A 21,128-nucleotide genomic window follows, 5' to 3' on the forward strand; every position below is an offset into this window, starting at 1 on the left:
TGGGGTGAAGAGGGTCCCTGTGGGGAGGATAAAAAATTAACCCCATTAAAATAGGGTTTCAGGCAAAAAGTGGAAATCAGCCCAGTTTTACCTGTCCAGGGTTTGCCTCCCAGCTCCCAGAATTCCTGAATCCACCTCAGGTCCCACTGATGGAGGACAGAGTGGAAAAAATAGATATATTCACATAAAAAAATAGATATTTGATAGCTCTCAAATCCAGGGAAATTTGGGTTAGGAGGAGGTTTTTGGGGCATGGTTGTGGCGGTGATGTCAGGCACGGAGGGTGCTGCTGTGATTCCCCAAATCTGGGGGATTTTCCCAGCTTTTTCTGTGGTGCTGTGGTTCCCTGGGAATGTTTGAACCCCGGGCTGTGGAGCTTATCACACCTCCTGCACATCTAATCTCTGCTTATCACCCATCTCCAACGACTTCCTATTAACTCCCACTTTCTTCTCCTTTCTCTTCCTGCCTGCAAGTTCCATTTTTCTGCTTCCTAAAATGAAAACAGAGGCTTTAAATCCAATATTGATCCCTGAGCTGATTGCTCAGCCTCCCTTCAGCCCACTCCATCAACAGCCTCCACCTCATTCATTGCTTTCCCATTACTCCCATGTGGAATACCAGCCACAGGGATCCTTTTCTCCACCTAAATAAATGAGGAAAAAACACATTTTTTTCCCCTGGAATTCTATACATCATGGCTATAAGCAGAATATTTAAAACTTTTCATTTTGCTGGTGGTTCTCACCAGGAAAATGGGAAGCAGGGTGGTCATTTCAGTCCATCTCTGTATTCCCACCAGGAACACCACAAATCAATTCCAGCCACCCTCAGGATTTAATCACTTTTTTCTTTATTAGGAGCTGAGTGAGTCACCCCTGGTGCTGTCACACGATGAGTACCCAAAAATCTTCATCAAGACAATTCCTAGAAATGTTTTGAATCCCGTTTTTCTTAGAAGGAATTGCAGAAAAGACATTTTTTTGAGAGGACAAACAGGGTAATTATAGTAAAAGGCCGAGATGGCACGGAAGGGTTGAAGGTTTCCAAGTGGAAGGGCTGAATCCATGGGATGGGACCCCCCTTGTAAGGGGGATTCCTGCCAAAGAAAGCTCTGGAAAAGCACAATCCGAGCTTGGGATGAAAAACTGGACACGGGCACAGGGTTTAGGTATTAAAAAGGCTTTTGGAGAAGGACAGTGTTAAGTTGGTCCATGGGTTAAGTGAATCCAACCAAGCTTTTGGTTTCTTTGGCAAGCAGGGACATTCAGATGGGGCTCAGGGAAATCCCAAACCCACTCTGGCTCCAGGGATGGAGGCAGTAGGAGAGGCACTGCTGGATTTCCCCCCTCCCTGGGGCTGGGATAAGGAAAACCCCAGATAAAAGGTAAATCTGGGTTTACTTTTCCCATTATCCCTGGAGTTGGGATAAGGAAAATTCCAGATAAAAGGTAAATTTGGGTTTACCTTTCCCCTTATCCCTGAGGCTGATATTCACCTGCCAGGGACATGCACAGCGAGGGGCAGCCCCAAAACACCTCCAGCCCCCCTCCCCACCCCACTGGCTGCCAGCCGAGGCTCAGAGCACCCCCACATCCCAGGATTCACTCCTCCTTCCTCAGGGAAGCAGAGGACAAGGTGGCCCCTCTCCATCTCCTCCCACCTTGGATTCATTCCCAAGGCCTGCACCACCTTTCCCGTGCCCTGCCAGCCCAGATATTGTCATGAGGAGAGAGGGACGGGGCTGGCTGCTGCTCTGAGGGTGGAGAGGGGGCTGTGATCCATTGGGAATGGGGCATGGGACAGAGCAGGGCACTGCCACCCTTTCCCTGGAGCTGGCAGCTGCCAGGGGGATCTGTGGCTCCTGTCCCCCCTGGAGCCCAGGCTGGTGCTGGCAGCTTTGTGCCCTAGCCACGAATCCCTGGAGGTGCTTGGCAAAGGGAAAACTGAGTTTTCCAAGCCCGGGGACAGCCTGGCTGGTTATCTGCTCGTGCATCTGCTGCCAGCGGCGGTGCCAGCGGTGCGGCAGGGAGGGGACAAGGAGGGAGCCGGGGAGCGGGGCCAGGAGCAATCCCTGCTGCCCTGCTGCTGCTCCAGCAGGCGCTGCAGCTCCTCCTGGTCCTGGAAGGGGTTCCTGCCGTATTCCCGGAGGATCCAGGCGCGGTACTGGCAGGAAAAAAAAAGGCAGGAGATGTTGTCAGGGTGACCTGAAAAGCTGAGAGAGCGCAGAAACAGAGCAGGGCTGCGGTAGATCCGGGGGAAAGCAGCGAGCAAAGCCATCCCTGCTGCATGCCCAGCACAGCCAGCACGCAGGAAGGTGCCAGTCCCACAGGAGCTCACCCCCAGCACCCCAGAGAGGCAGGGGATCCCCACATCCCCAGCACAGAGCTGGCAGCACCCTCAGCTTCCCACACTGCCTGCAGCTGGGACAGCAGCTTTATTTATTCCTCCTTGCCAAGAAGCTGCTGCTTCCTCGTGTGCCTGAATTCCCGTAAGGAATGCTTCCCAAAGGTTTTTTGGTTGTTTTTTTTTTTTTCCACAGGCAGCAGGGCCGAGTTGGTCCTTGCAAGGTGGGGCAGGTTTGATGTCAGAGCACCTCGGGAGGTTGTGGAGAGCCTCTCACCCCACTGATCCTGATTATTCCAGAGGCAGGAGCATCCTGGTGGCCAGGGGCCAGCTGGCAGCAGGCTGAGGCCTGGGGATGATCCAGAGAAACTGTTCCCGTTAGTGCTGGGATGAGGAAACAGCCAGACAGCCCCACACTGCAGCACGCAGGAGCGTGGGCAGGAAGGGGCAGCTCTGCCAGGATTCACAGCTCCAGGGCTCACTGGGGCTCTGCCATCTCCCTGAGGAGAGATCCAGCTGCTCCAGCAAGGAATTAGTGGTAGGAGCACACCCAGCAACACCAAACACCTCGAGGAAAGGATGGAGGGAGCCTGTGGGTGCAAAGGGTGCAGAGAGGGACCGAGCATTGGAGCCCTAGGATGGGGACAGGGATGGGATGCAGCCAGGGGAGCCAGGGGGAGAGGGAAGCAGCTGCCGTGAGCTGCCCAGCCTTGGCACCCCCAGGGTGAGGTGCCCTCGCTGTGGATTTGGGATCCTCAATGGGCAGGAGCCACCAAGTTCCCAGAAAAAGGTTGGGAGGCAGGGCAGCAGGACTGGCAGCTCAGCACTGCACCAGCCACAAGGGAAAAAAAAAGTTTTAGAGTGACCCTGGTGGTATCCCCCTCTCCTGCAGCCAGGGAAAATCAGCTGGGGCGGGGGGGGATTTCCACTGGGAATGTCTGGATTTCCCAAATCCACTCCCTCCCACAGCAGGACTCACCAGGGCTGTCACACAATTGCCACCTGCAAGCAGGGACATCCCTGCCCCGGGTGGCCCTGAGAGCCAGACCTGTGTTCCTTGAGAGAAAACACTCCCTGGGAAGTGAGACCAGAGGGTTTGGGGCAGGATTTGGGGCAAGATCCATGCCAGGATCTCATGGGGGGCACATCCCCTCTGTGCCAACCATCCAGAGGTTTGGAGCTCCGTGGGAAGGGCTGCCTGGCACCCAGCAGGGCTCACAGCCAGGCTGGGGGCTGCCTCCCACCCTCCAGGGAGGAGGGAGCGAGTGGGAGGGAGATGGGGGAAGGTGCCAGGCATTTCCTCTTAAAGCCAGAGCAAGAAGTGGTTCCAGCCCATTTCCTGCAGTGCTCAGCACCAAGCCACTGCCCTCCTCCTCCTCCTCCTCCTCCTCCTCCTCTTCCTCCTCTCTCCCAGGCCAGCACCCAGCCCATCTGGGGGAAAAGGCAGCCTGGCCACGCTGTGCCAGCACCACGGGGGACAGGTCTGTCACCAGAATGCCCATCTGTGCCCTCTGTGACATCCACACTGGCTTCCTTTTCTAACCCTACCCATCATCCTGCTGCTGCTCTTGGTCCTTTCCTTCCTTCTTCATCCCTCCCGCCCAGAGAAGCCCCATTTGCCAGCTTGAAACCACAGCTGCACGAGGCTGGAGCATCTTCCCCATCCCTTCCTCCCATCTGAGCTCCCTGAGGTGAAGGAAACCGAGGCACCACAGCCCCAGGAGGTCCAAGCTGTTCCTCAGAGGTTTGAACCAGCAAGGATTGAGGTTTCCCACCCACGAGAGCCATTCCCTGCCCAGGGCTGACATCACAGGGAACACGGGTGGGAGTTTCAAGGAAAAGGCAGCTCTTGCTAAATCCCACGGACAGGAAAACACATCCCAGCACCTCCACCCCCAGCTGTGCCTTGGCTGTTTCAGGGAAAGGGTTGCAAAGCCACTGGCAGAACCGTGAGCTGATGGAAAAAGCAGATTTGAAGGGAAAAGGAGGAAATTGCGGTGTCCATTGAGCCCAGGGTGGATTTTTGGGAGCAGGAGGAATAACTGGGATGGAGGGAGGGCACAGCAAAGCTTACACCAGGGTTTGTGGGAAGGGATTTTGGGAGCTGGAGGAATTACTGGGATGGAGGGAGAGAGGGCACAGCAAAGCCCACACCAGGGTCTGCGGGAAGGGCTGGGGAGAGCTGGCCCAGCCAGGGGAAGCCCCCAGGGAATCTCCAGCCCCGCGGGTGTTTTGTAATCCCCAGGAACATTTTCCACCCTCCTGCAGGGGCGTTCCTGCCAGCTGGTGCTAATGGGGCAGGGCCACATCCCTGTGTGACAGCACCGGGGAAAGGAACTTGGCCTTGGGGACAGTGCTGGCCTTGGGGACAGTGTCACGGGCTGTCCCTGCTCCCTCCTGCCAGCACAGGAATCCCCCCAAGGGCTCAGGGGGAGCACAGGGACCCCTGTTTGCCACGGTGGCTGCAGTGCCCTCTGCCTCCAGGGGTGGCTCCGGGCTCAGGGGTGACAGGAGCTTCGACATCCCTTGCACACATCTTTTCCAGCGTCTCCCTTTCCTTGCAGAGGTGTCTGTGTCCCATGGGAAGTTTGGGACCCCAGGGATGGGGGAAGGAGCAGAGTCCAGAGTGGGAGGCAGCTGGAGAGCCAGGTGGGAGCTGTGCTTTTAAAAGCCTTTTCCTTGGCTTTTAAGGGTTTTTTTCCCTTTGCTTTTTAAGGTCTTTCCCTTTGCCTTTCAAGGCCTGTCCCTCCGCTTTCGAAGGCTTTCCAGGTCAAAAGTGCAGCTCTAACCTCTGCACTAAGTGCTCTCCCTGGAATGCAGCTGGGCTCTGCTCCATCCTCCCTCCCCTGCACCCAGCCAGCCTCAGCTCCTGCTCTCCCAGACCTGCTGCCCCACCTCGTTTTGGGGAGGAAATAGGAGGTTTCTCCACTCCTGCCTGCCACCTGCCCCTGGGAGCAGGGCACTTGCTGGCAGAGTGAGCCCTGGCAGACCCCAGCGTGCCCAGACATCCTCACCAGAGCCTTCCTCCCTCCTGGGAGCAGGGCACTTGCTGGCAGAGGGAGCCCTGGCAGACCCTCACCAGAGCCTTCCTCCCGCTGCACTCCCCCTCTCGGCGCTGCATTCCCGGGAACTGGCCCAGCTCCTTCCTGAGGTTCCCAAGGGACAAACTGCTCTCCCATCCTTCCCGCTGCATCCCAACTCCAGAAAACAAGTTTAGGGTTTTTAAGAGTTTTTTAAATTGCACTCACACAACATCAAGGCAATTCTTTTTTTTTTTTTTTTTTTAATTTCTTTTTGGTTTTGCATACAAACCCCCAAATCCTCAGGTGATAAATGACATTCCCAAATCCAGCTGGAGCAAACAGCTGCATGCAAAGGAGCCGTGCCTGGTTGCAAACCCCCCAAAAATGCACGCAAGGAGGGCTTACCTCGTGGAGCAGCGTGCTCTCGTACTCCTGCAGCTGCTGCTGGAAGCCGGGGTTGGGGCTGGCGTAGGAACGCACGGCCCTGGTGGCAGCCAGGCAGCTCTGCCAGCCCAGCTCTGTCACTGTCATCAGGTATGCCACCAGCACCGTGCTGCTGCGGGACACCCCGGCCAGGCTGGGCGGCCGAGGGGCCAGTCAGGGAGGGGATCCCGCAGGAATCACCCTGGGATGCAGAGCCCCTCGTGGGCTGAAGGGGATGAGGAGCCCTCTCACACCCTCAGTGCTGTTGTCACCTCGCTGTCCCCTCCTCAAGCCCGTCCCACGTCTTGGATGCTCAGGTGGTCAGTGCAGGGAGCACACATCCCTTTCTGTTCTGTGCCTCCTCCTCCTCCTCCTCGCCTTCCTCCCCTCCCCAGGGGTGTTCAACACCAAGGACACTTTTTGGGGTCCATGCCTGATGCCTCAGGGTTTATCTCTAGCTCAGCCTTCCCAAGGCATTGTCCCCAGCTCCCAGGGTGGGTGTGAGGGGTCCCAGCAGCTCTCACCAGTGCACCAGGCAGCCTCCCCCTCCAAGCCGGCACTCGTGGATGAACTGGATGCACTCCTTAAAATGCTGCAGCCTGCAGGGAGAGAGGCAGCAGTGAGGAGGGAAGGGCTGGCTGTCCCTGCAGGGCACCAGGACACCCTGCACACACCAGCACTGTCACTCCCAAGGGTTTTTCACCACCCCGGGGCCACCAGCGTGGGGAGGGAGCAGAGATCCTTCCTCTGCCAGGGGAAGGTGATGCCTCAGGTTTAGGTTTCATACTTTTCACATTCTGTGCTGCTTTAGTGTGTGGGTTTGAGCTTCATATCAGGGGATGGTGAGCTCTGTGCACAGAGCAGGGACACAAAACAATTCCTTCTCTAGCTGGGCACCAAGGATAAATGATCCAAATTTTATATAACCTCTGCTGCGGCGCCGGACTTCCTCCGCTCCGCGTGACGGGGTGGGCGTGAGCCCACGCTGCCTTCCTGATTTCTCAGAAGCCAAGGCTTGACCTCCCGCAGTCATTCCCACTGCCAAGGGAGCTGTTCTCCCTCTGGGAACTCTCCAGAAGCTCCTCCTGGCCCATGGAGAAGGGTGTTTGTTCTTCACCCTGCCCTGAAGCGCTGGGCTCGGCGCTGTCAGAGGAGCCAAAGATGAATTTATTCAGGAATTGCAGGGAGTTCTGCTTCCCAGGAATAGGAGGAGAGACGAGAGTGTCTGACATCACGTGAGCAGGCTAAAAATACTGAGCCTCTCATTCCTGGAAGGAGATGTCAATCCAAGGATCCTCCAGCAAATGGAGCATCACCATTTGGGAGGATTTTCCCTGCCCCTGCTCTAGCTCAGCCTTCCCAAGGCATCCAAAGCTGGTCCCAGGGGATTTCCCTGCTTGTCCTGCTGATCTTCACAGAGCACACAACATCCCCCCAGGGCCTGCAGGTGCTGCCCACACAGCTCCAAACTCTGCAGATCCCAGTCCTGCCCTTCAGCCCCTCGGCAGGACCAGCAGGAATGTTCTCTGCTTGCAAGGACACGATGCTCGTGCCTCCAGCCTGCATCCCTGTCCCAACCTCCCAAAGGAATTTGGCTCCCCATCCATCCTCACCCACGGGTGTTTTCCCCACAGGGAAAGCTCTGCCTGTGCTTTTCCAGCCTCCAAGCGTGGGATCGGGGAGTGGAATTAGCACTAAGCTCCAAAATCACAAGCAGGACACAAAGTTCACCAGGATTGTGAAATCCAAGGCATAAACTGACAAGCAGAAAATAGTTTCTTGAATAACTCTTCCTTCCTGCAGGCAGCCTTATCTTCTTTTTTTTTTTTCCCTTTTTTTTTTTTTTTTTTTTTCCCCTTTCGTAGACACGCCACAAGCGCAAAGAAATGAGCGAAGGGGCAAAAAATAACAACCAAAAATCCCAGTTCTTGCTGAGGCAGGCTTTTCTTGTAAAGCTTCTCTTTCCGCTCAGCCAGAGCATGAGCAAGCAGGATTCCACCCCTGGGCAAGGCTGCTCCCAAGGATGCTGGAAAAACCAGCAGCTCCACAGGCAGGGACTTGGAAATTAATTTTTGATGATTTTTAGGGTTTGATTGGAGGGAAAAATCCCACTGATTTGCCAATTTGCTGGTGTAAATTGATGATTTATGGGTGCTCATCACCCAAAGCAGCAGCATCCCACAAAATCCTGGGAATTCCTCCCAGCTCCTCTCAGCAGCTTCATCTCCAAAACAGCATTCCAAGAGTTACGAGCATCAGTGCTTTATATGGCAAAAAAATTATATTTTAATAAATTTCTCTTAAAAAATAAAAGCCTTGAAGACTGACACAAATCATCTTTCTAACACTCCAATTTTCAATCCTGCCAGTGGAATAACTCTGAAACTTGACCAAAAAAATCACATTTCCTGACTGCAAACACACATTAAAAATAGATTTTAAGCCCTAAAATGTTATTTACCACACAAAAATGAACCCCAGCTTCTGGGAAGCTCAGGGATTATGTGAAATTTCACAACATGAATAGACTAAACCTTCATCCCGCAGAACCTGTGCTTTTATTGACCAACAGCTGCCAACAGGAAAAAGGATGGGAAATCACTTACAGGTTCTGACTGGATGAATCCGAGGCCGAGATACACAGATAGGTCATGTCCTGCAATACAAAATAAAACAGTCACAAAATACCTCCAAGAATCACAAAATCCTTTATTTCTCTCTTTTTTTTTTTTTTTTTTTTTCCTCAGTTGACCTTGAGGGGAGACAAAAGCCAAAAACCACTTTGGGGTTTGCTCCGCTGCGATGGATGAGCGCATCCATCCCACCCCACTGATTTCCTCTCAATCCCACAGGACAGACCAGGCTGTGGGGACAACTAAAATATTCAGGAGCCCCCCCCAAAACAGAGCCAGGGAGCCCCAAACTCCACCAGGAAGACGTGCACTGACAAAGCCACTCTCATCAATGAGTTATTTCCTCCCCGTCCTTTTAATACCCCATAAATCATCTCCTGCCTGCTGGCCTAGGTCAGATTACTTTCCTCTCCTTAAAACATCGCTTCCTCGATCCTCCCTGTTTGGTGCTAAATTTAGATCCTTTTTATCTGGGGGTTGGGGTTTTTTTTTAAATCCTTTCTCAGCAAAACAGGGTGGAAATGCTGCAGCCAGAGCACCAGGGATTGCCCCATCTCCATCAGGTCCCTCCCGGCTCAGGCAGCCCAACCCTCTGGAGCACCCTCCAGCCCAGGAGGCTGGGAAAAGTGGATTAGTGAAGGAAGGAAGGGCAGAGCAGGATGGGTACAGGGAGAATTCTGTTGGTCACAGGGATAATTCTGTTCAGGAATGGCACAGGGATAATTCTGTTCAGGATGGTCACAGGGATAATTCTGTTCAGGAATGGCACAGGGATAATTCTGTTCAGGGTGGGCACAGGGATAATTCTGTGCAGGATGGTCACAGGGATAATTCTGTGCCAGGATGGGAACAGGGAGAATTCTGTGCAGGATGAGCACAGGGATAATTCTGTGCCAGGATGGGAACAGGGAGAATTCTGTTCAGGAATGGCACAGGGATAATTCTGTTCAGGATGGGCACAGGGATAATTCTGTGCTGGGATGACCCACAGGCTTTCCATGCATCACCTCACCCACAGCTCCATGCCTGGTGCCATCCCAAAATCTCCCACGCTGGAGTTACCAAACCCACCATGAAGAAGCCAAAATGACCCCGACCCTCCCCAAAGCCTGACCCACCCCCCAGCCCAGGATGAGCCCAGCAGCTCCTCACGGGGCCGGGTGTCCCCATCCCGGGGCCACCACGGCAGCGGCGCTGGGGTTTGCGGTCACCGCTGGGGCCGTGATTGACACATTGCAAAACCCCCCGGGCCCTTCCGCTTCCCCTCTGCGGGCTGTGCTCCGTGGTGTAAGCGCTGCGTGCGCTTTGCTCCATGGTGTAAGTGCTCTGAGCACTTTGCTCCGTGGTGTAAGCATTCTGAGTGCTTTGCTCCGTGGTGTAAGTGCTGTGTGTGCTTTGCTCCATGGTGTAAATGCTCTGAGAGCTTTGCTCCATGGTGTAAGCATTCTGAGAGCTTTGCTTCACGGTGTAAGTGCTGTGTGTGCTTTGCTCCGTGGTGTAAGCGCTCCATGTGCTTTGTTCCATGGTGTAAGTGCTGCGCACACTTTGCTCCATGGTGTAAGTGCTCTGAGCACTTTGCTCCGTGGCGTAAGTGCTCTGAGCACCTTGCTCCGTGGTGTAAGCGCTGCGTGCGCTTTGTTCCATGGTGTAAGTGCTGCGCACACTTTGCTCCATGGTGTAAGTGCTGTGTGTGCTTTGCTGTGTGGTGTCAGTGCTCTGAGCACTTTGCTCCGCGTTGTAGGCGCTCCGTGAGCTTTGCTCGGTGTTGTAGGCGCTCCGTGCGCTTTGCTCCCCGTCTGGCCCAGCCCCGGCTGCTGCCCCGGCCCCAGCCCCAGCCCGTCTGTCCCTCCCTGTGGCTCTGTCCTTCCCTGGGTCTCTGTCCTTCCCTGGGGCTCTGTCCTTCCCTGGGGCTCTGTCCCACTCCCCGTTCTCAGCGCCTCAGCAGCCCCAGCTGGAGTTTTATTGGAGTTCCCCCCCATGGTGGCCCCAAAAGGATGAGGGGTCCTGGTGGTCACATTCCCTTTCTGCAGCACCTCAACATTGGGGTGAAGCACCCCCAGCACCGGGAGGACGTGGAGCCGCTGGAGAGAGTCCAGAGGAGCTGGGGAAATGCTCCAAAAGCTGGGAAAACTCCGCTCTGGAGCCAGGCTGGGAGAGCTGGGGGTGCTCACCTGGAGAGGAGAAGGGTCCAGGGAGAGCTCAGAGCCCTGCCAGGGCCTGAAGGGGATCCAGGAGAGCTGGAGAGAGACTGGGGACAAGGGATGGAGGGACAGGACACAGGGAATGGCTTCCACTGCCAGAGGGCAGGGCTGGATGGGATATTGGGAATTAGGAATTGTTCCCTGTGAGGGGGGGGCGGTGCCCAGAGCAGCTGTGGCTGCCCCTGGATCCTGGCAGTGCCCAAGGCCAGGCTGGACATTGGGGCTTGGAGCAGCCAGGGATGGTGGAAGGTGTCCCTGTCCCCCAGCAGGTCCCAGCACCCCACGGCCGTGCCCCTCGCTCCTGGCACATCCCAGGAGCTGAACCTGCAGCTTGGTCCATCCGGGCAGGATTTGTGCCCCAGCGACCTGTCGCACCCCTCTGCCGCCACCCCAGGGGCAGCTCCCTCCTGCCTCAGTTTCCCCAGCCAGGGTCCCGCAGCGCTCCGGGGATCAGCGAGGCCGGGGCAGCGGGGACACCGAGCAGGCGGTGCCAGCTCCGGTTGCGGTCCCGCCGTGTCCCCTCCCCGCCGGGGCTCCATTCGCGGGGCGCCGCCGCCCTCTCGTGGGGACCCCCCGGCAGCGCTGCGGGTCCCGCCTGCCCCCCAAAAACCACCCGAACACCCCGCTGCCCCCTCCCCAAATCCATCACAGAGCCCCTCTGGGCAGCATCGCCTGGTGCCAACTGGTGCAAATCGGTGTAAATCGGTGCAAATCGGTGCAAATCTGTGTAAATCGGTGCAAATCCAGCATTGCTTCTCCCCAGGCCAGGAGAAGCTCCTGGGTGTCCCCTCCCTGGTCCTGCTGCCCCGGGTGGTCCCCAGCCCCCCCAGCCAGGCACACACCTCCAGCACGGGCTTGGCGCGGTTGTGCACGGACAGGATGTGGGTCACCCCCTTGCTCAGCAGGTTCTCATGGTCCTCAGAGTCTGGAAATGGGAGCCACGTGGGAATTACCTGCCCTGCTGGGACCCCCTGGCCACCCCCTCCCTCTGACTCCCATTCCACCCAGCCTCTCATCCCACACGGTGCAGGGAGGAGATTGGACACCTCCTTCCAGGCAAAACCCCCCTGGGATGCCCTGGGTGCTCAGCAGGTTCCTACAGCCATCCCAACATCAGAAATTACCCTGAGAACTCAGACAAGGCTGTTGTGTCCTTGCTGGTGGGGAGGTTTCCAGATGTGCTGTGAATTTCCTGGGGTTCCAGCTTGGCTGGTGAGCACAGCTCCCAGTGGACATCCCTTTCCTGGGCTGGACTGGGATCACTGGAAATTGGGAAGGGGATTTGGGCCAGCTCTGGGAGATGCTGAGATTCCCAGTTGGGGGCACATGGAGTTGCCAAGGAGAGGAATCCTCCAGCCCTGCCAGCTGCCCAAGGATCCCACAGCACCACGGAGGGGCAGGAAAGACACTCACCATGAATATTCCCCAGGTAGAGGCCGGTGACAATCTGGGAGGTGACAAAAAGGAGAGAGAATTCAGATGGCACCAGGAACAAGGTACATCTGATGTGGTGGGAATGAGCTCCAGCAGGACCAGGACACCTGGCACCAAACTCCCCAGGCCATGCCAAACCAAGCACCCAAATCCATGGATCATCTTCATAAACAGCCAGGAAAGGCTGAGCCCAACCCCTCAGGAGAGCAGAGCTCAGGAACAGCTCAGCACAGAAATGGGAGGAGTTTGGATGTGATCCTCTGGAGTTTCAAAGGTTGCATCTGCCAGCTGGGGATGGATGGATGGATGCTATTTATAGCAGGATTTATATTTATTGCAGTTAAGAGATGTCAAGGCTGCAAATTTGGTCTCCAACTTGCTGCTGCAGGGTTATGAAGGAGAAAAGGGACAGCTGAGGGTGTTTAAGGGGTGTGAGAACCTGCCAGAGCATTTCCAGAGGCACAGAAAGACAGAGCTGATCATCAGCTGGACTTGCTGTGCCCATCTGGCAGAAGAGCCCTGGTTTGAGGAGTTTTAGGGTTTTCAACAGCACGGGGTCACATCCAGCTGAACCCCAGCCCATTCCTGGGTGCAAACACCTGGATTCAGCACAGCATGAACTGTGAAGGGAAATGCAGAGCCCTGCATCTTATGGAGTGCAAAACTGGATCCTACAAAAGGGTCTGCACCAATCCAGCCCTGGGCAACAACAGCCTGGGCTCCCCAAAAGGGTTTGGTGGCACGGGGGGTTGTAAAAAGCACTGTGCCCGTCAGGCTGAGTTCACAGGGGGTGAATCCACATCAGAGCCATGCAGAGGGAGTTTGCCCTGATCTCATCTCTCTGTTGTTGTCCTAGAGTCTAATTTTAAACTGGAGGACTCACATTCCAAGTGGTTATTTAAGGACACCAACAGAAATTGATCCCCTCCTCCAGCCCCGGAGGAAAGAGCAGCACTGAAACCACATTTCCCCCATTGCTGGGGCACACCCCGAGGGTGGGAAGGGGGGAATTTCCCTGCAGGGACCCCTGTTATCCCTGAGGATGAAAATGCCAAGGTTTTACCACCCCAGGGATGAGCACTTAATGCCAGCTGTCACTTTTCTGACACCTGCAGACACCGAGCTCTTCACCACGGATATAAAGCTTGGATTTAAATCCGTGTTTGTTTTCCTAATTCTCTTGAAGTGCTCGGAATTCCAAAGGGCTGTGGGAAAGGGGAAGGTGCAGATGGCTGTATTTAGGGACCTGGGAAGTGCATCCATGAGCTGCAGAAGAAGAGAATGTGCTGGCCACCATCCCACTGTCCCCCTGTACCTTGCTCATTCCAGTCCCCATGGATTTTCTCTCCCCAGGATCAGGATTCGGGTGGTTTCTCAGCCTCCAAGGCTACCTGCAAACAAACATCCCAAATTCCCAGGGAGGATGGTGAGCTCTGACCCCTTCCCAGGGCAGGAGGAAGGGAAACACACCAGGAGGGGAGCAAGCAGAGCCCTGGCAAACTCAGCTCACCTGAGGCTGCTCCAGCAGGTCCCGCTGCTGCTCCGGAGGGAAAGGAGCAGAGAGTGGCTGGTGCCAGGAAGGGGAGGATGAAATAAGGATCTGGGATCACGGCAAGGCTCAGATTTCTATCCTGGCCTCCCTGGGGTTCCACAGCTTTTTGGAAGGACAGTCCTGGGAGGAACTCACTTATCCCAGAAGCACTGAAATTCCAGCATTTGCTCCAAAACAAATCGATTTTCCAGGCACAATCCCCTGGCACCTCTGTGTCCCTCAGCCAGGTCGGTGCCACCAGGCTGCCAGAGGCAGGAGCTGTGCAAAAAGCAGGGAAAAGCGGAATTCCAGCCATCACCACCAGGCTGGGATTGTCACCCTCATTCTCCTCAGCACCCAAGATAGATTTATCACTGAAGGGATTTTTCAGCTGTAGGAAGGGGAGCTCACTGCTTAATTCCCACCTTATAAACCTTCCCAAATTTTTGAGTGGAAGGGAAAGGGACCAGCAACAGCCCACCACAGCTCCTAAACCACAACATCAATTTCCTGATGGCTTCCTGTCCCATCAGGCAAAATTAAGTCCAAACTTGGTTTAGGCTTTAGAGGGGCAGGGATCAGAGGGACCGAAGATCTTGGGAATAAAAATCATGGATGACCATGTGTGGGCACACAAGGAGCTCCATCATAATTCAGAAAATTCCTTCAGGGATCAGCTCTGCTCACAGACACTGGGAAAAACAGGGAGTAAGAGCTGTTAAAAACCTGCAGGGTCCAGGAGACGCCAGCTCAGCTAAGGGAGAAATTTGGCAGCAGCTTTCTTAGCCCCGAAAACATTAAGGCAGGCAGCAAATCTTGTTCAGGAAGCCAACGTTCCACCCCAAGAAACCCACCCCGAGACCAGCAAGAGGCAGCTCTCAAGTTAACCAGACATTTATTAGCATTTCTGGAGGTGCAGAGGGTGTTCCAGTACAACAAGCAACGAGGTCACACACGGGTGATGGAATCATTTCATATTCAAGCAGAGCAGGTTCCACTGAGTTGCTTTATTTCTTCCATTCGTTCTTGTCAAAATCCCACTGGGCTGTGATGCCCTGCACGGGGTTAACCCTCATGTCCAACATCCTCTTGGTCTGAGCTGACAGCCACTCGTCGGAGAAGGTGTGCGGGACAGGGCCGTACACTGCAGGATGGGAGGGAATTAGGGAATTATGTCCTCAAGCCACCTCAGCAAGTTGGGAATTTTGGGCTAAGTTTTGCTAATAAAAAGGATTTTCCCCCCGCTGAAGTTATCCCAATGGAGCAGGTTGCCCCAGAGAAGCTGTGGCTGCCCCTGCAAGTGTCCAAGGCAAGGCTGGATGGGGTTTGGAGAAACCTGGGACAGTGGGAAGTGTCCCTGGCCATGGATGGAGGTGGAATGGGATCATCTTCAAGATCCCTCCCAACCCAAACCAGCCTGTGATTCTGTGATCCGTTCCCATCTCCACTCCCTGCACGCAGCATCTGCAGCATCCAGCTCAAACCACACTCCCACATGGATTCTCCAGTGGTTTTCTCCATCACCAAGATAACAGCTTCCTGCTTTCCTATTTTTGGGAGCCTCAAGGCAGGGAGCAGCTCCTTTAACTGCTGCTCTGCCTCCCGGCAGCTGGAGGCTCCCTGGAGGCTGAATCCTTAGCTGGGAAGGCAGCCAAACGTGGCAGAAACCCAAATGCTCACCACCCCAGGCAGCAAAAGAGGGGAAGCTCTGGGATCAGGAATCTCACCACTCATTCCCTTCCATTTCCTGTCCTCCCAAATTTCTCTGAGTCAGCTTCCTGAGTATTTCTGCTACATCCCCACGAGTTACAGCTCCAGGATGGAGTTTTCAGGGACTAACAGACAATGGAATCCCCTGTTCTGGCTGTTCCATAAACCAGCCTGGCCCCACAGAATTCCCATCAGGCATCTCCTGATCCCACTCTCCATGGAAGAGTTACTTACTGAAGTGCTTCTGCCAGATGAGGACGAGTCCAGTGAGACCAAGGAAGAACAGAACTCCCCCCAGGATGGTTTTCCACTCGTTTGTCCCTTTTTTCATCTCTGCGTAGGTCTCGTTGAATTTTATCCGATACACTGGGGAAAAAAAAGTATCAAATCCCCTCTTTTATCTTTTCCTGGGATTTGCAGGTGGCCAGGAGTCTGCAGAGGGAGGTGAACAAAGCCTGAGGCTGCCCAAAAGGGGATGGATGTTAAATTAGGTGTGGCACACACCAAAGCCAATCAGTTGTTTCACCCCCACATCAATTTTAGTCTCCATTTTACAGATTATCCTAAATTGGGCACAGATTACAGTATAGACCTGAAAGAAGGAAAACTGGGAGTTCTCCTTCCTCCCCTCCAATTCCCAGTGTGGTTACTGACCCCAAAGCTTCCTAGCACAAATAATTCCAACAGGAATGTTTCGAGCTCAGCTGCCACTGAAATCCGCAGGAATTCAAAATCCAAAGCAACAGAAAATTTGGAACAATTCCTCTTTTAAACCTTTCCCAGATCAGGTTCTCCCTTCATAACATAACAGCAGCTAGAAAAGATGAGGCAATTTTATTTGCAAGTCAAAACACCCACAGGGAGCCTCCACAGGGTGGAATTTGGTTCATGCCAAGGTCAGTGGTTATTAACATTCAGATCCACGTTTGTGTTTGGGGCTCACTTCACCCAGCTGGACTGACAATGGCACGGTGTTGTACTGAAGAGATTTTTTTATTTCCTGGCTGGCTGAAAGCAGATGGGAATCAAGAAATAAATCTGATTATTATTTGGTTTCTGGAAGAGGAAGGAATGGCTGAATGTGACCTCAGATATGGAACAGAAGCCACAGCAGGGGCATTGCATGTTTTGTAACAGCACCAAAGATCTTGGGAATAAAAATCATGGATGTCCACGTGTGTGCACACAAAGAGCTCCATCGTAATTAAGAAAATTCCTACATGGATCAGCTCTGCTCACAGAGGGAAAAACAAGGATTAAGAGCTGTTCCAAGCATGGCCTGCAACAAAAATCTGTCAAGACTTCTGACAAGGGCCTGGAGTGCCAAAACAAAGGGAATGGCTTTGAGCTGAGTGGGTTCAGTGGGATTTTGGGAAGGAGTTGCTCCCTGTGAGGGCGGGCAGGCCCTGGCTCAGGTGCCCTGGATCCCTGGCAGCGCCCAGGGCCAGGCTGGACAGGGCTGGTGGAACGAGGTGATCTCCCAGCTCCCTTCCCAGCCGAGCCACTCCACCCACAGATGGACACGGTGGTCCCTGCGAGCCCCCCAGACCTACATTCCACCTTCTCATCCGCGGACAGGGCGCTCCACGACGCCTTCTCCTTCTCCTTGAGCGCGCGCTGCTGCGCCGACAGGTCCCTGACGAAGGACACCTCGGGCAGGGGCACGTCCCGGCGGTCCACGTACGCCGGCAGGGTGTAATCCTCAGCCTTGACCACGCCAGCTGGGACACGGGGACATGGGGACACAGGGACGTGGGGACACACACGGGGACACGGGGACAAGGCACAGGGACAGACACGGGGACATGCATGGGCATTGACATGGGGACAGACACGGGGATGGACACAGGGACAGACACAGGGACAGACACAGGGACACACACAGGGACACACACAGGGACACACACAGGGACACACACAGGGACATGGTACGCACACGGGGACACACAAAGGGACAGACAAAGGGACAGACACAGGGACATCCATGGGGATAGACACAGGGACAGACACGGGGACAGACACAGAGACAGATGCAGGGAGACGGGGACAGACGTGGGGACACAGGGACAGACATAGGGACACACACAGGGACACACATGGGGACAGACACGGACAGACACAGAGACAGATGTAGGGACACATATATGGGGACACACGGGGACAGAGGGACACACAGAGGGACACACACACGGGGACACGGGAACAGACATGGGGACACACAGGGACAGATGCAGGGACAGACAAAGGGACATGCATGGGGATAGACATGGGGACACACACAGGGACAGACACAGAGACAAATGCAGGGACACGGGGACAGACATAGGGACACACAGGGACAGACATAGGGACACACACAGGGACACACACGGGGACAGACACGGGGACAGACACGGGGACAGACACAGGGACAGACACGGGGACAGATGCAGGGACACACATATGGGGACACACACACAGGGACAGTGACACACACAGGGACACAGGAACAGACACGGGGGGACACACAGGGACAGATGCAGGGACAGACACAGGGACAGACACAGGGACACACACACACAGGGACAGGGACACACAGGGACACAGGACAGTGGTTACACAGAGCTCTGCCTGCTCCCAAGTCAGGAGCCAGCAGTGCAAAGGTGCAGCACTGCAGGGAGGGGTGGCAGGGCTCAGGAGAAACGCTGCGCTGCCAGCATGAAAATGGAATTGCAGGATGGATTGGGATGGACTGGGATGGATTGGGAAGGGCCTTAAAGATCATCCCATCCCATGGAGGGACACCTCCCTCTCTCCCAGGGATCCAGGGCAGCTGGGGGGACAAAAGGAGCTCAGGGGGCTCTCCTGGATCTGTACAGCTCCTGCCAGGAGGGGACAGGGAACAGGGACAGGAGCAGAGGGAACGGCCTCAGGCTGGGCCAGGGCAGGCTCAGGGTGGACAGCAGCAGGAATTTCCCCATGGAAAGGGGGGGGTCAGGGATTGAAGTTTGGAGTGCCCATCCCTGGAGGTGTCCCAGGAATTCCTGAGGTGGCACTCAGAGCTCTGGGCTGGGGACAAGGTGGGGATGGGGCACAGCTGGGACTCGGTGACCTTGCAGCTTCCTCCCACCTGGATGATCCCATGGCTGTCATTCCTGCCACCTCCCTCCACCCCAACCCTGCCCTCACCCACAGCCCCCCCAGGGCAGATTTCTGAGCTCCCCCCTCCAGGCTGTGTTTTATTGCCCCCGACCCACCGTGTCCATGTGCCCTGAGGCACAGGGAGGTGGAGATGGATCTCCTCCCGACCAGGCTGAACACTCTGGAAGCCAACATCCTGCAGGGGCAGGCAGCAACAGTCAGGGCCCGGGGTGAAATAAGAACATTTCTCACGAGTTTTTATATATATATATATATATAAAAACAAATACAGCCTAAAGATTTCCTGCTCCTTCTCCAGGGGGCAGCACACCACTCCATGCTGGAGAGGAGATTTAGGGGGATGTTCTCCCACTAAACCGATCTGGATGAGCCTTTCTCTCCCTGTTTTTAACCCGAGCCTCCTGCACTGGAGGCAAAGGACATTGGCTTATCTAAACCACCCTTCTAGGACGCTGAAATTCCAAAATAAACCGTTCCTGGAGCACCAAGCACATCCCAGAGCCACTGCAGCGACCCCCGAGCAGGGAGCATCCCCGGGAAGGGCGGGATGCCGACAAGGGATTCCCACCCACACGGGATCCCGGATCCTCCGCTGACCCCAGCCCGGCCCAAAGCCGCGCAAGCTCCCGCCAGGACCCTCTGTCTGCCCCTGCCCTTGCCCTCCCTGCCTGTCACCTCAGTCCCGCCCGACATGTCGCGACACCGCTGACAGACCCCGCGGGAGGGGTCGCAGCGCTGCCCCATCACAGCCCTCCCCGCAACCCCCAACCCACGCTGCCGCGCCAGCCCGGCCGTGGATAGGGATGGCGGGGGGGCTCCGTTCTCCCTCCCAGCCCGCTCCCAGCCCGGCCCCTGGCTCCTCCGGGCCCGGCCCGGCCTCACGACCTGGCGACCGTCCTCTACGGCTGGCGGGACCGGAAGGAGCCGCAACCGGAAGCGCGGGGCACGCCGGGAGCGCGGGGCAGCGAGCGGGCCGGGCCGGAGCGGCCCCGCGCGGGGGCTGATGGGATGCGGGCGGACCGCCGCTGGAGGTCTATTCCGCATTCCCAAAATCCCGGGATGTCTGAGGGTGGGAAAGAGCTCCGGGATCATCGAGTCCCACCTGTGCCCCATCTCCACCTTGTCCCCAGCCCAGAGCTCTGAGTGCCACCTCAGGAATTCCTGGAACACCTCCAGGGATGGGCACTCCAACCCTCCCTGGGCAGTTCCAATCCCTGCCCCCCCTTTCCATGGGGAAATTCCTGCCGCTGTCCACCCTGAGCCTGCCCTGGCCCAGCCTGAGGCCGTTCCCTCTGCTCCTGTCCCTGTTCCCTGTCCTCTCCTGGCAGGAGCTGTGCAGAGCCAGGAGGGCCCCCTGAGCTCCTTTTCTCCAGGCCGAGCCCCCTCAGCTCCCTCAGGATTCTCCATCCCTTTCCCAGCTCCCTCAGGATTCTCCAGCCCTTCCCAGCTCCCTCAGGATTCCCAGCCCCATTCCAGCTCCCTCAGGATTCCCCAGCCCATTCCCAGCCCCGTTCCCTTCCCTGGCCACGCTCCAGCCCCTCAGGGTCCTGTGAGGGCCCGGAGGTTCCAGGTCTGGAGCCCAGAGCGGCCAGAGCAGGATGGAAAACACTGAGGGGATGGAAAACACCAGCGCCAGCCGGGACAAACGCGGCCCAGGCGTCGCTGAACTCATTTTATTCAAAAACGCTTTTTCCTTTATTGTTTGGGATGCCCCATCCCTGGAAGTGCCCAGGGGCAGGCTCGGAGCGGCCTGGGCCAGGGAAAGGTGTCAGGGGTGGGAATGGAGGATCTTTAGGGCCTTTCCAAGCTGAGCCATCTGCGATTCACAGGGACGCGGAGGGGACGGGCCGCAGGCTGGACGGCAGCATCCCGGAGATCCTTTCCAACCCAACGATCCCAGAGATCCTTCCCAACCCAACGATCCCGGAGATCCTTCCCAACCCAGCGATCCCGGAGATCCTTTCCAACCCAATGATCCCGGAGATCCTTTCCAACCCAACGATCCCAGAGATCCTTTCCAACCCAGCGATCCCGGAGATCCTTTCCAACCCAACGATCCCGGAGATCCTTCCCAACCCAATGATCCCGGAGATCCTTTCCAACTCAACGATCCCGGAGATCCTTCCCAACCCAGCGATCCCGGAGATCCTTCCCAACCCAATGATCCCGGAGATGTTTTCCAACCCAACGATCCCGGAGATCTTTTCCAACCCAACAATCCCGGAGATCTTTCCCAACCCAACGATCCCAGAGATCCTTTCCAACCCAACGATCCCGGAGATCCTTCCCAACCCAATGATCCCGGAGATCCTTTCCAACTCAACGATCCCGGAGATCCTTCCCAACCCAATGATCCCGGAGATGTTTTCCAACCCAACGATCCCGGAGATCTTTTCCAACCCAACGATCCCGGAGATCTTTTCCAACCCAACAATCCCGGAGATCTTTCCCAACCCAACGATCCCAGAGATCCTTTCCAACCCAACGATCCCGGAGATCCTTTCCAACCTGACAATCCCAGAAATCTTTTCCCACACAATGATGCCACAGGTTTTTCCCACACAATGATCCCAAAGATCTTTTCCCACCTGACAATCCCAGAGGATTTTCCCACATGATGATCCCAGAGATCATTTCCAACCCGACAATCCCAGAGATCATTTCCAATCCAACGATCTCAGAGGTT

The 21,128-nt window shown here is 55.7% G+C and overlaps 2 protein-coding genes across 3 annotated transcripts; both read right to left on the reverse strand.

Moving 5' to 3' along the window:
• Positions 1 to 836: 836 nt before the first annotated feature.
• Positions 837 to 13,627, reverse strand: LOC121334069 (dual specificity protein phosphatase 22-A-like). Of its 2 annotated transcripts, XM_041400955.1 has the most exons (8): positions 13,571 to 13,627; positions 13,376 to 13,451; positions 12,040 to 12,073; positions 11,469 to 11,551; positions 8,399 to 8,448; positions 6,317 to 6,391; positions 5,775 to 5,946; positions 837 to 2,166 (listed from the first exon to the last, which is right to left on the reverse strand). In XM_041400955.1, exons 2-8 carry the CDS (start codon positions 13,394 to 13,396, stop codon positions 1,981 to 1,983), a joined length of 621 nt encoding a protein of 206 aa, XP_041256889.1. In that variant the 5' UTR covers positions 13,397 to 13,451; positions 13,571 to 13,627; the 3' UTR covers positions 837 to 1,980. The 2 variants fall into 2 exon arrangements, with proteins under 2 accessions (XP_041256889.1, XP_041256887.1); XM_041400953.1 differs by lacking the exons at positions 12,040 to 12,073; positions 13,376 to 13,451; positions 13,571 to 13,627 and adding an exon at positions 11,751 to 11,883.
• An 842-nt stretch (positions 13,628 to 14,469) lies between these two features.
• LOC121333975 lies at positions 14,470 to 19,412 on the reverse strand. Its single transcript, XM_041400823.1, has 5 exons — positions 19,328 to 19,412; positions 18,538 to 18,617; positions 16,855 to 17,022; positions 15,536 to 15,667; positions 14,470 to 14,735 (listed from the first exon to the last, which is right to left on the reverse strand). The coding sequence occupies exons 2-5, from the start codon at positions 18,614 to 18,616 to the stop codon at positions 14,599 to 14,601; spliced, it is 516 nt and encodes a 171-aa protein (XP_041256757.1). The 5' UTR covers position 18,617; positions 19,328 to 19,412; the 3' UTR covers positions 14,470 to 14,598.
• Positions 19,413 to 21,128: the final 1,716 nt, after the last annotated feature.

This window comes from Onychostruthus taczanowskii, unplaced genomic scaffold (assembly GCF_017590055.1).
Source record: "Onychostruthus taczanowskii isolate IOZ18803 unplaced genomic scaffold, ASM1759005v1 scaffold18, whole genome shotgun sequence".
NCBI lineage: Eukaryota > Metazoa > Chordata > Aves > Passeriformes > Passeridae > Onychostruthus > Onychostruthus taczanowskii.

What these genes read in the sequence shown, in the direction of transcription:
- LOC121333975 (XM_041400823.1), bottom strand. Translation starts at nt 18,616, where the DNA reads ATGTTGGCTTCCAGAGTGTTCAGCCTGGTCGGGAGGAGATCCATCTCC. An exon ending in CCTCAGGGCACATGGACACG is followed by an intron (nt 17,023 to 18,537) that starts GTGGGTCGGGGG and finishes CCCGTGTCCCAG; the next exon opens with CTGGCGTGGTCAAGGCTGAG. An exon ending in CGCGGATGAGAAGGTGGAAT is followed by an intron (nt 15,668 to 16,854) that starts GTAGGTCTGGGG and finishes TTTTTTCCCCAG; the next exon opens with TGTATCGGATAAAATTCAAC.
- LOC121334069 (XM_041400953.1), bottom strand. Translation starts at nt 11,862, where the DNA reads ATGTCCACTGGGAGCTGTGCTCACCAGCCAAGCTGGAACCCCAGGAAA. An exon ending in GCGCCAAGCCCGTGCTGGAG is followed by an intron (nt 8,449 to 11,468) that starts GTGTGTGCCTGG and finishes TTTGTATTGCAG; the next exon opens with GACATGACCTATCTGTGTAT. An exon ending in GATTCATCCAGTCAGAACCT is followed by an intron (nt 6,392 to 8,398) that starts GTAAGTGATTTC and finishes CTCTCCCTGCAG; the next exon opens with GCTGCAGCATTTTAAGGAGT.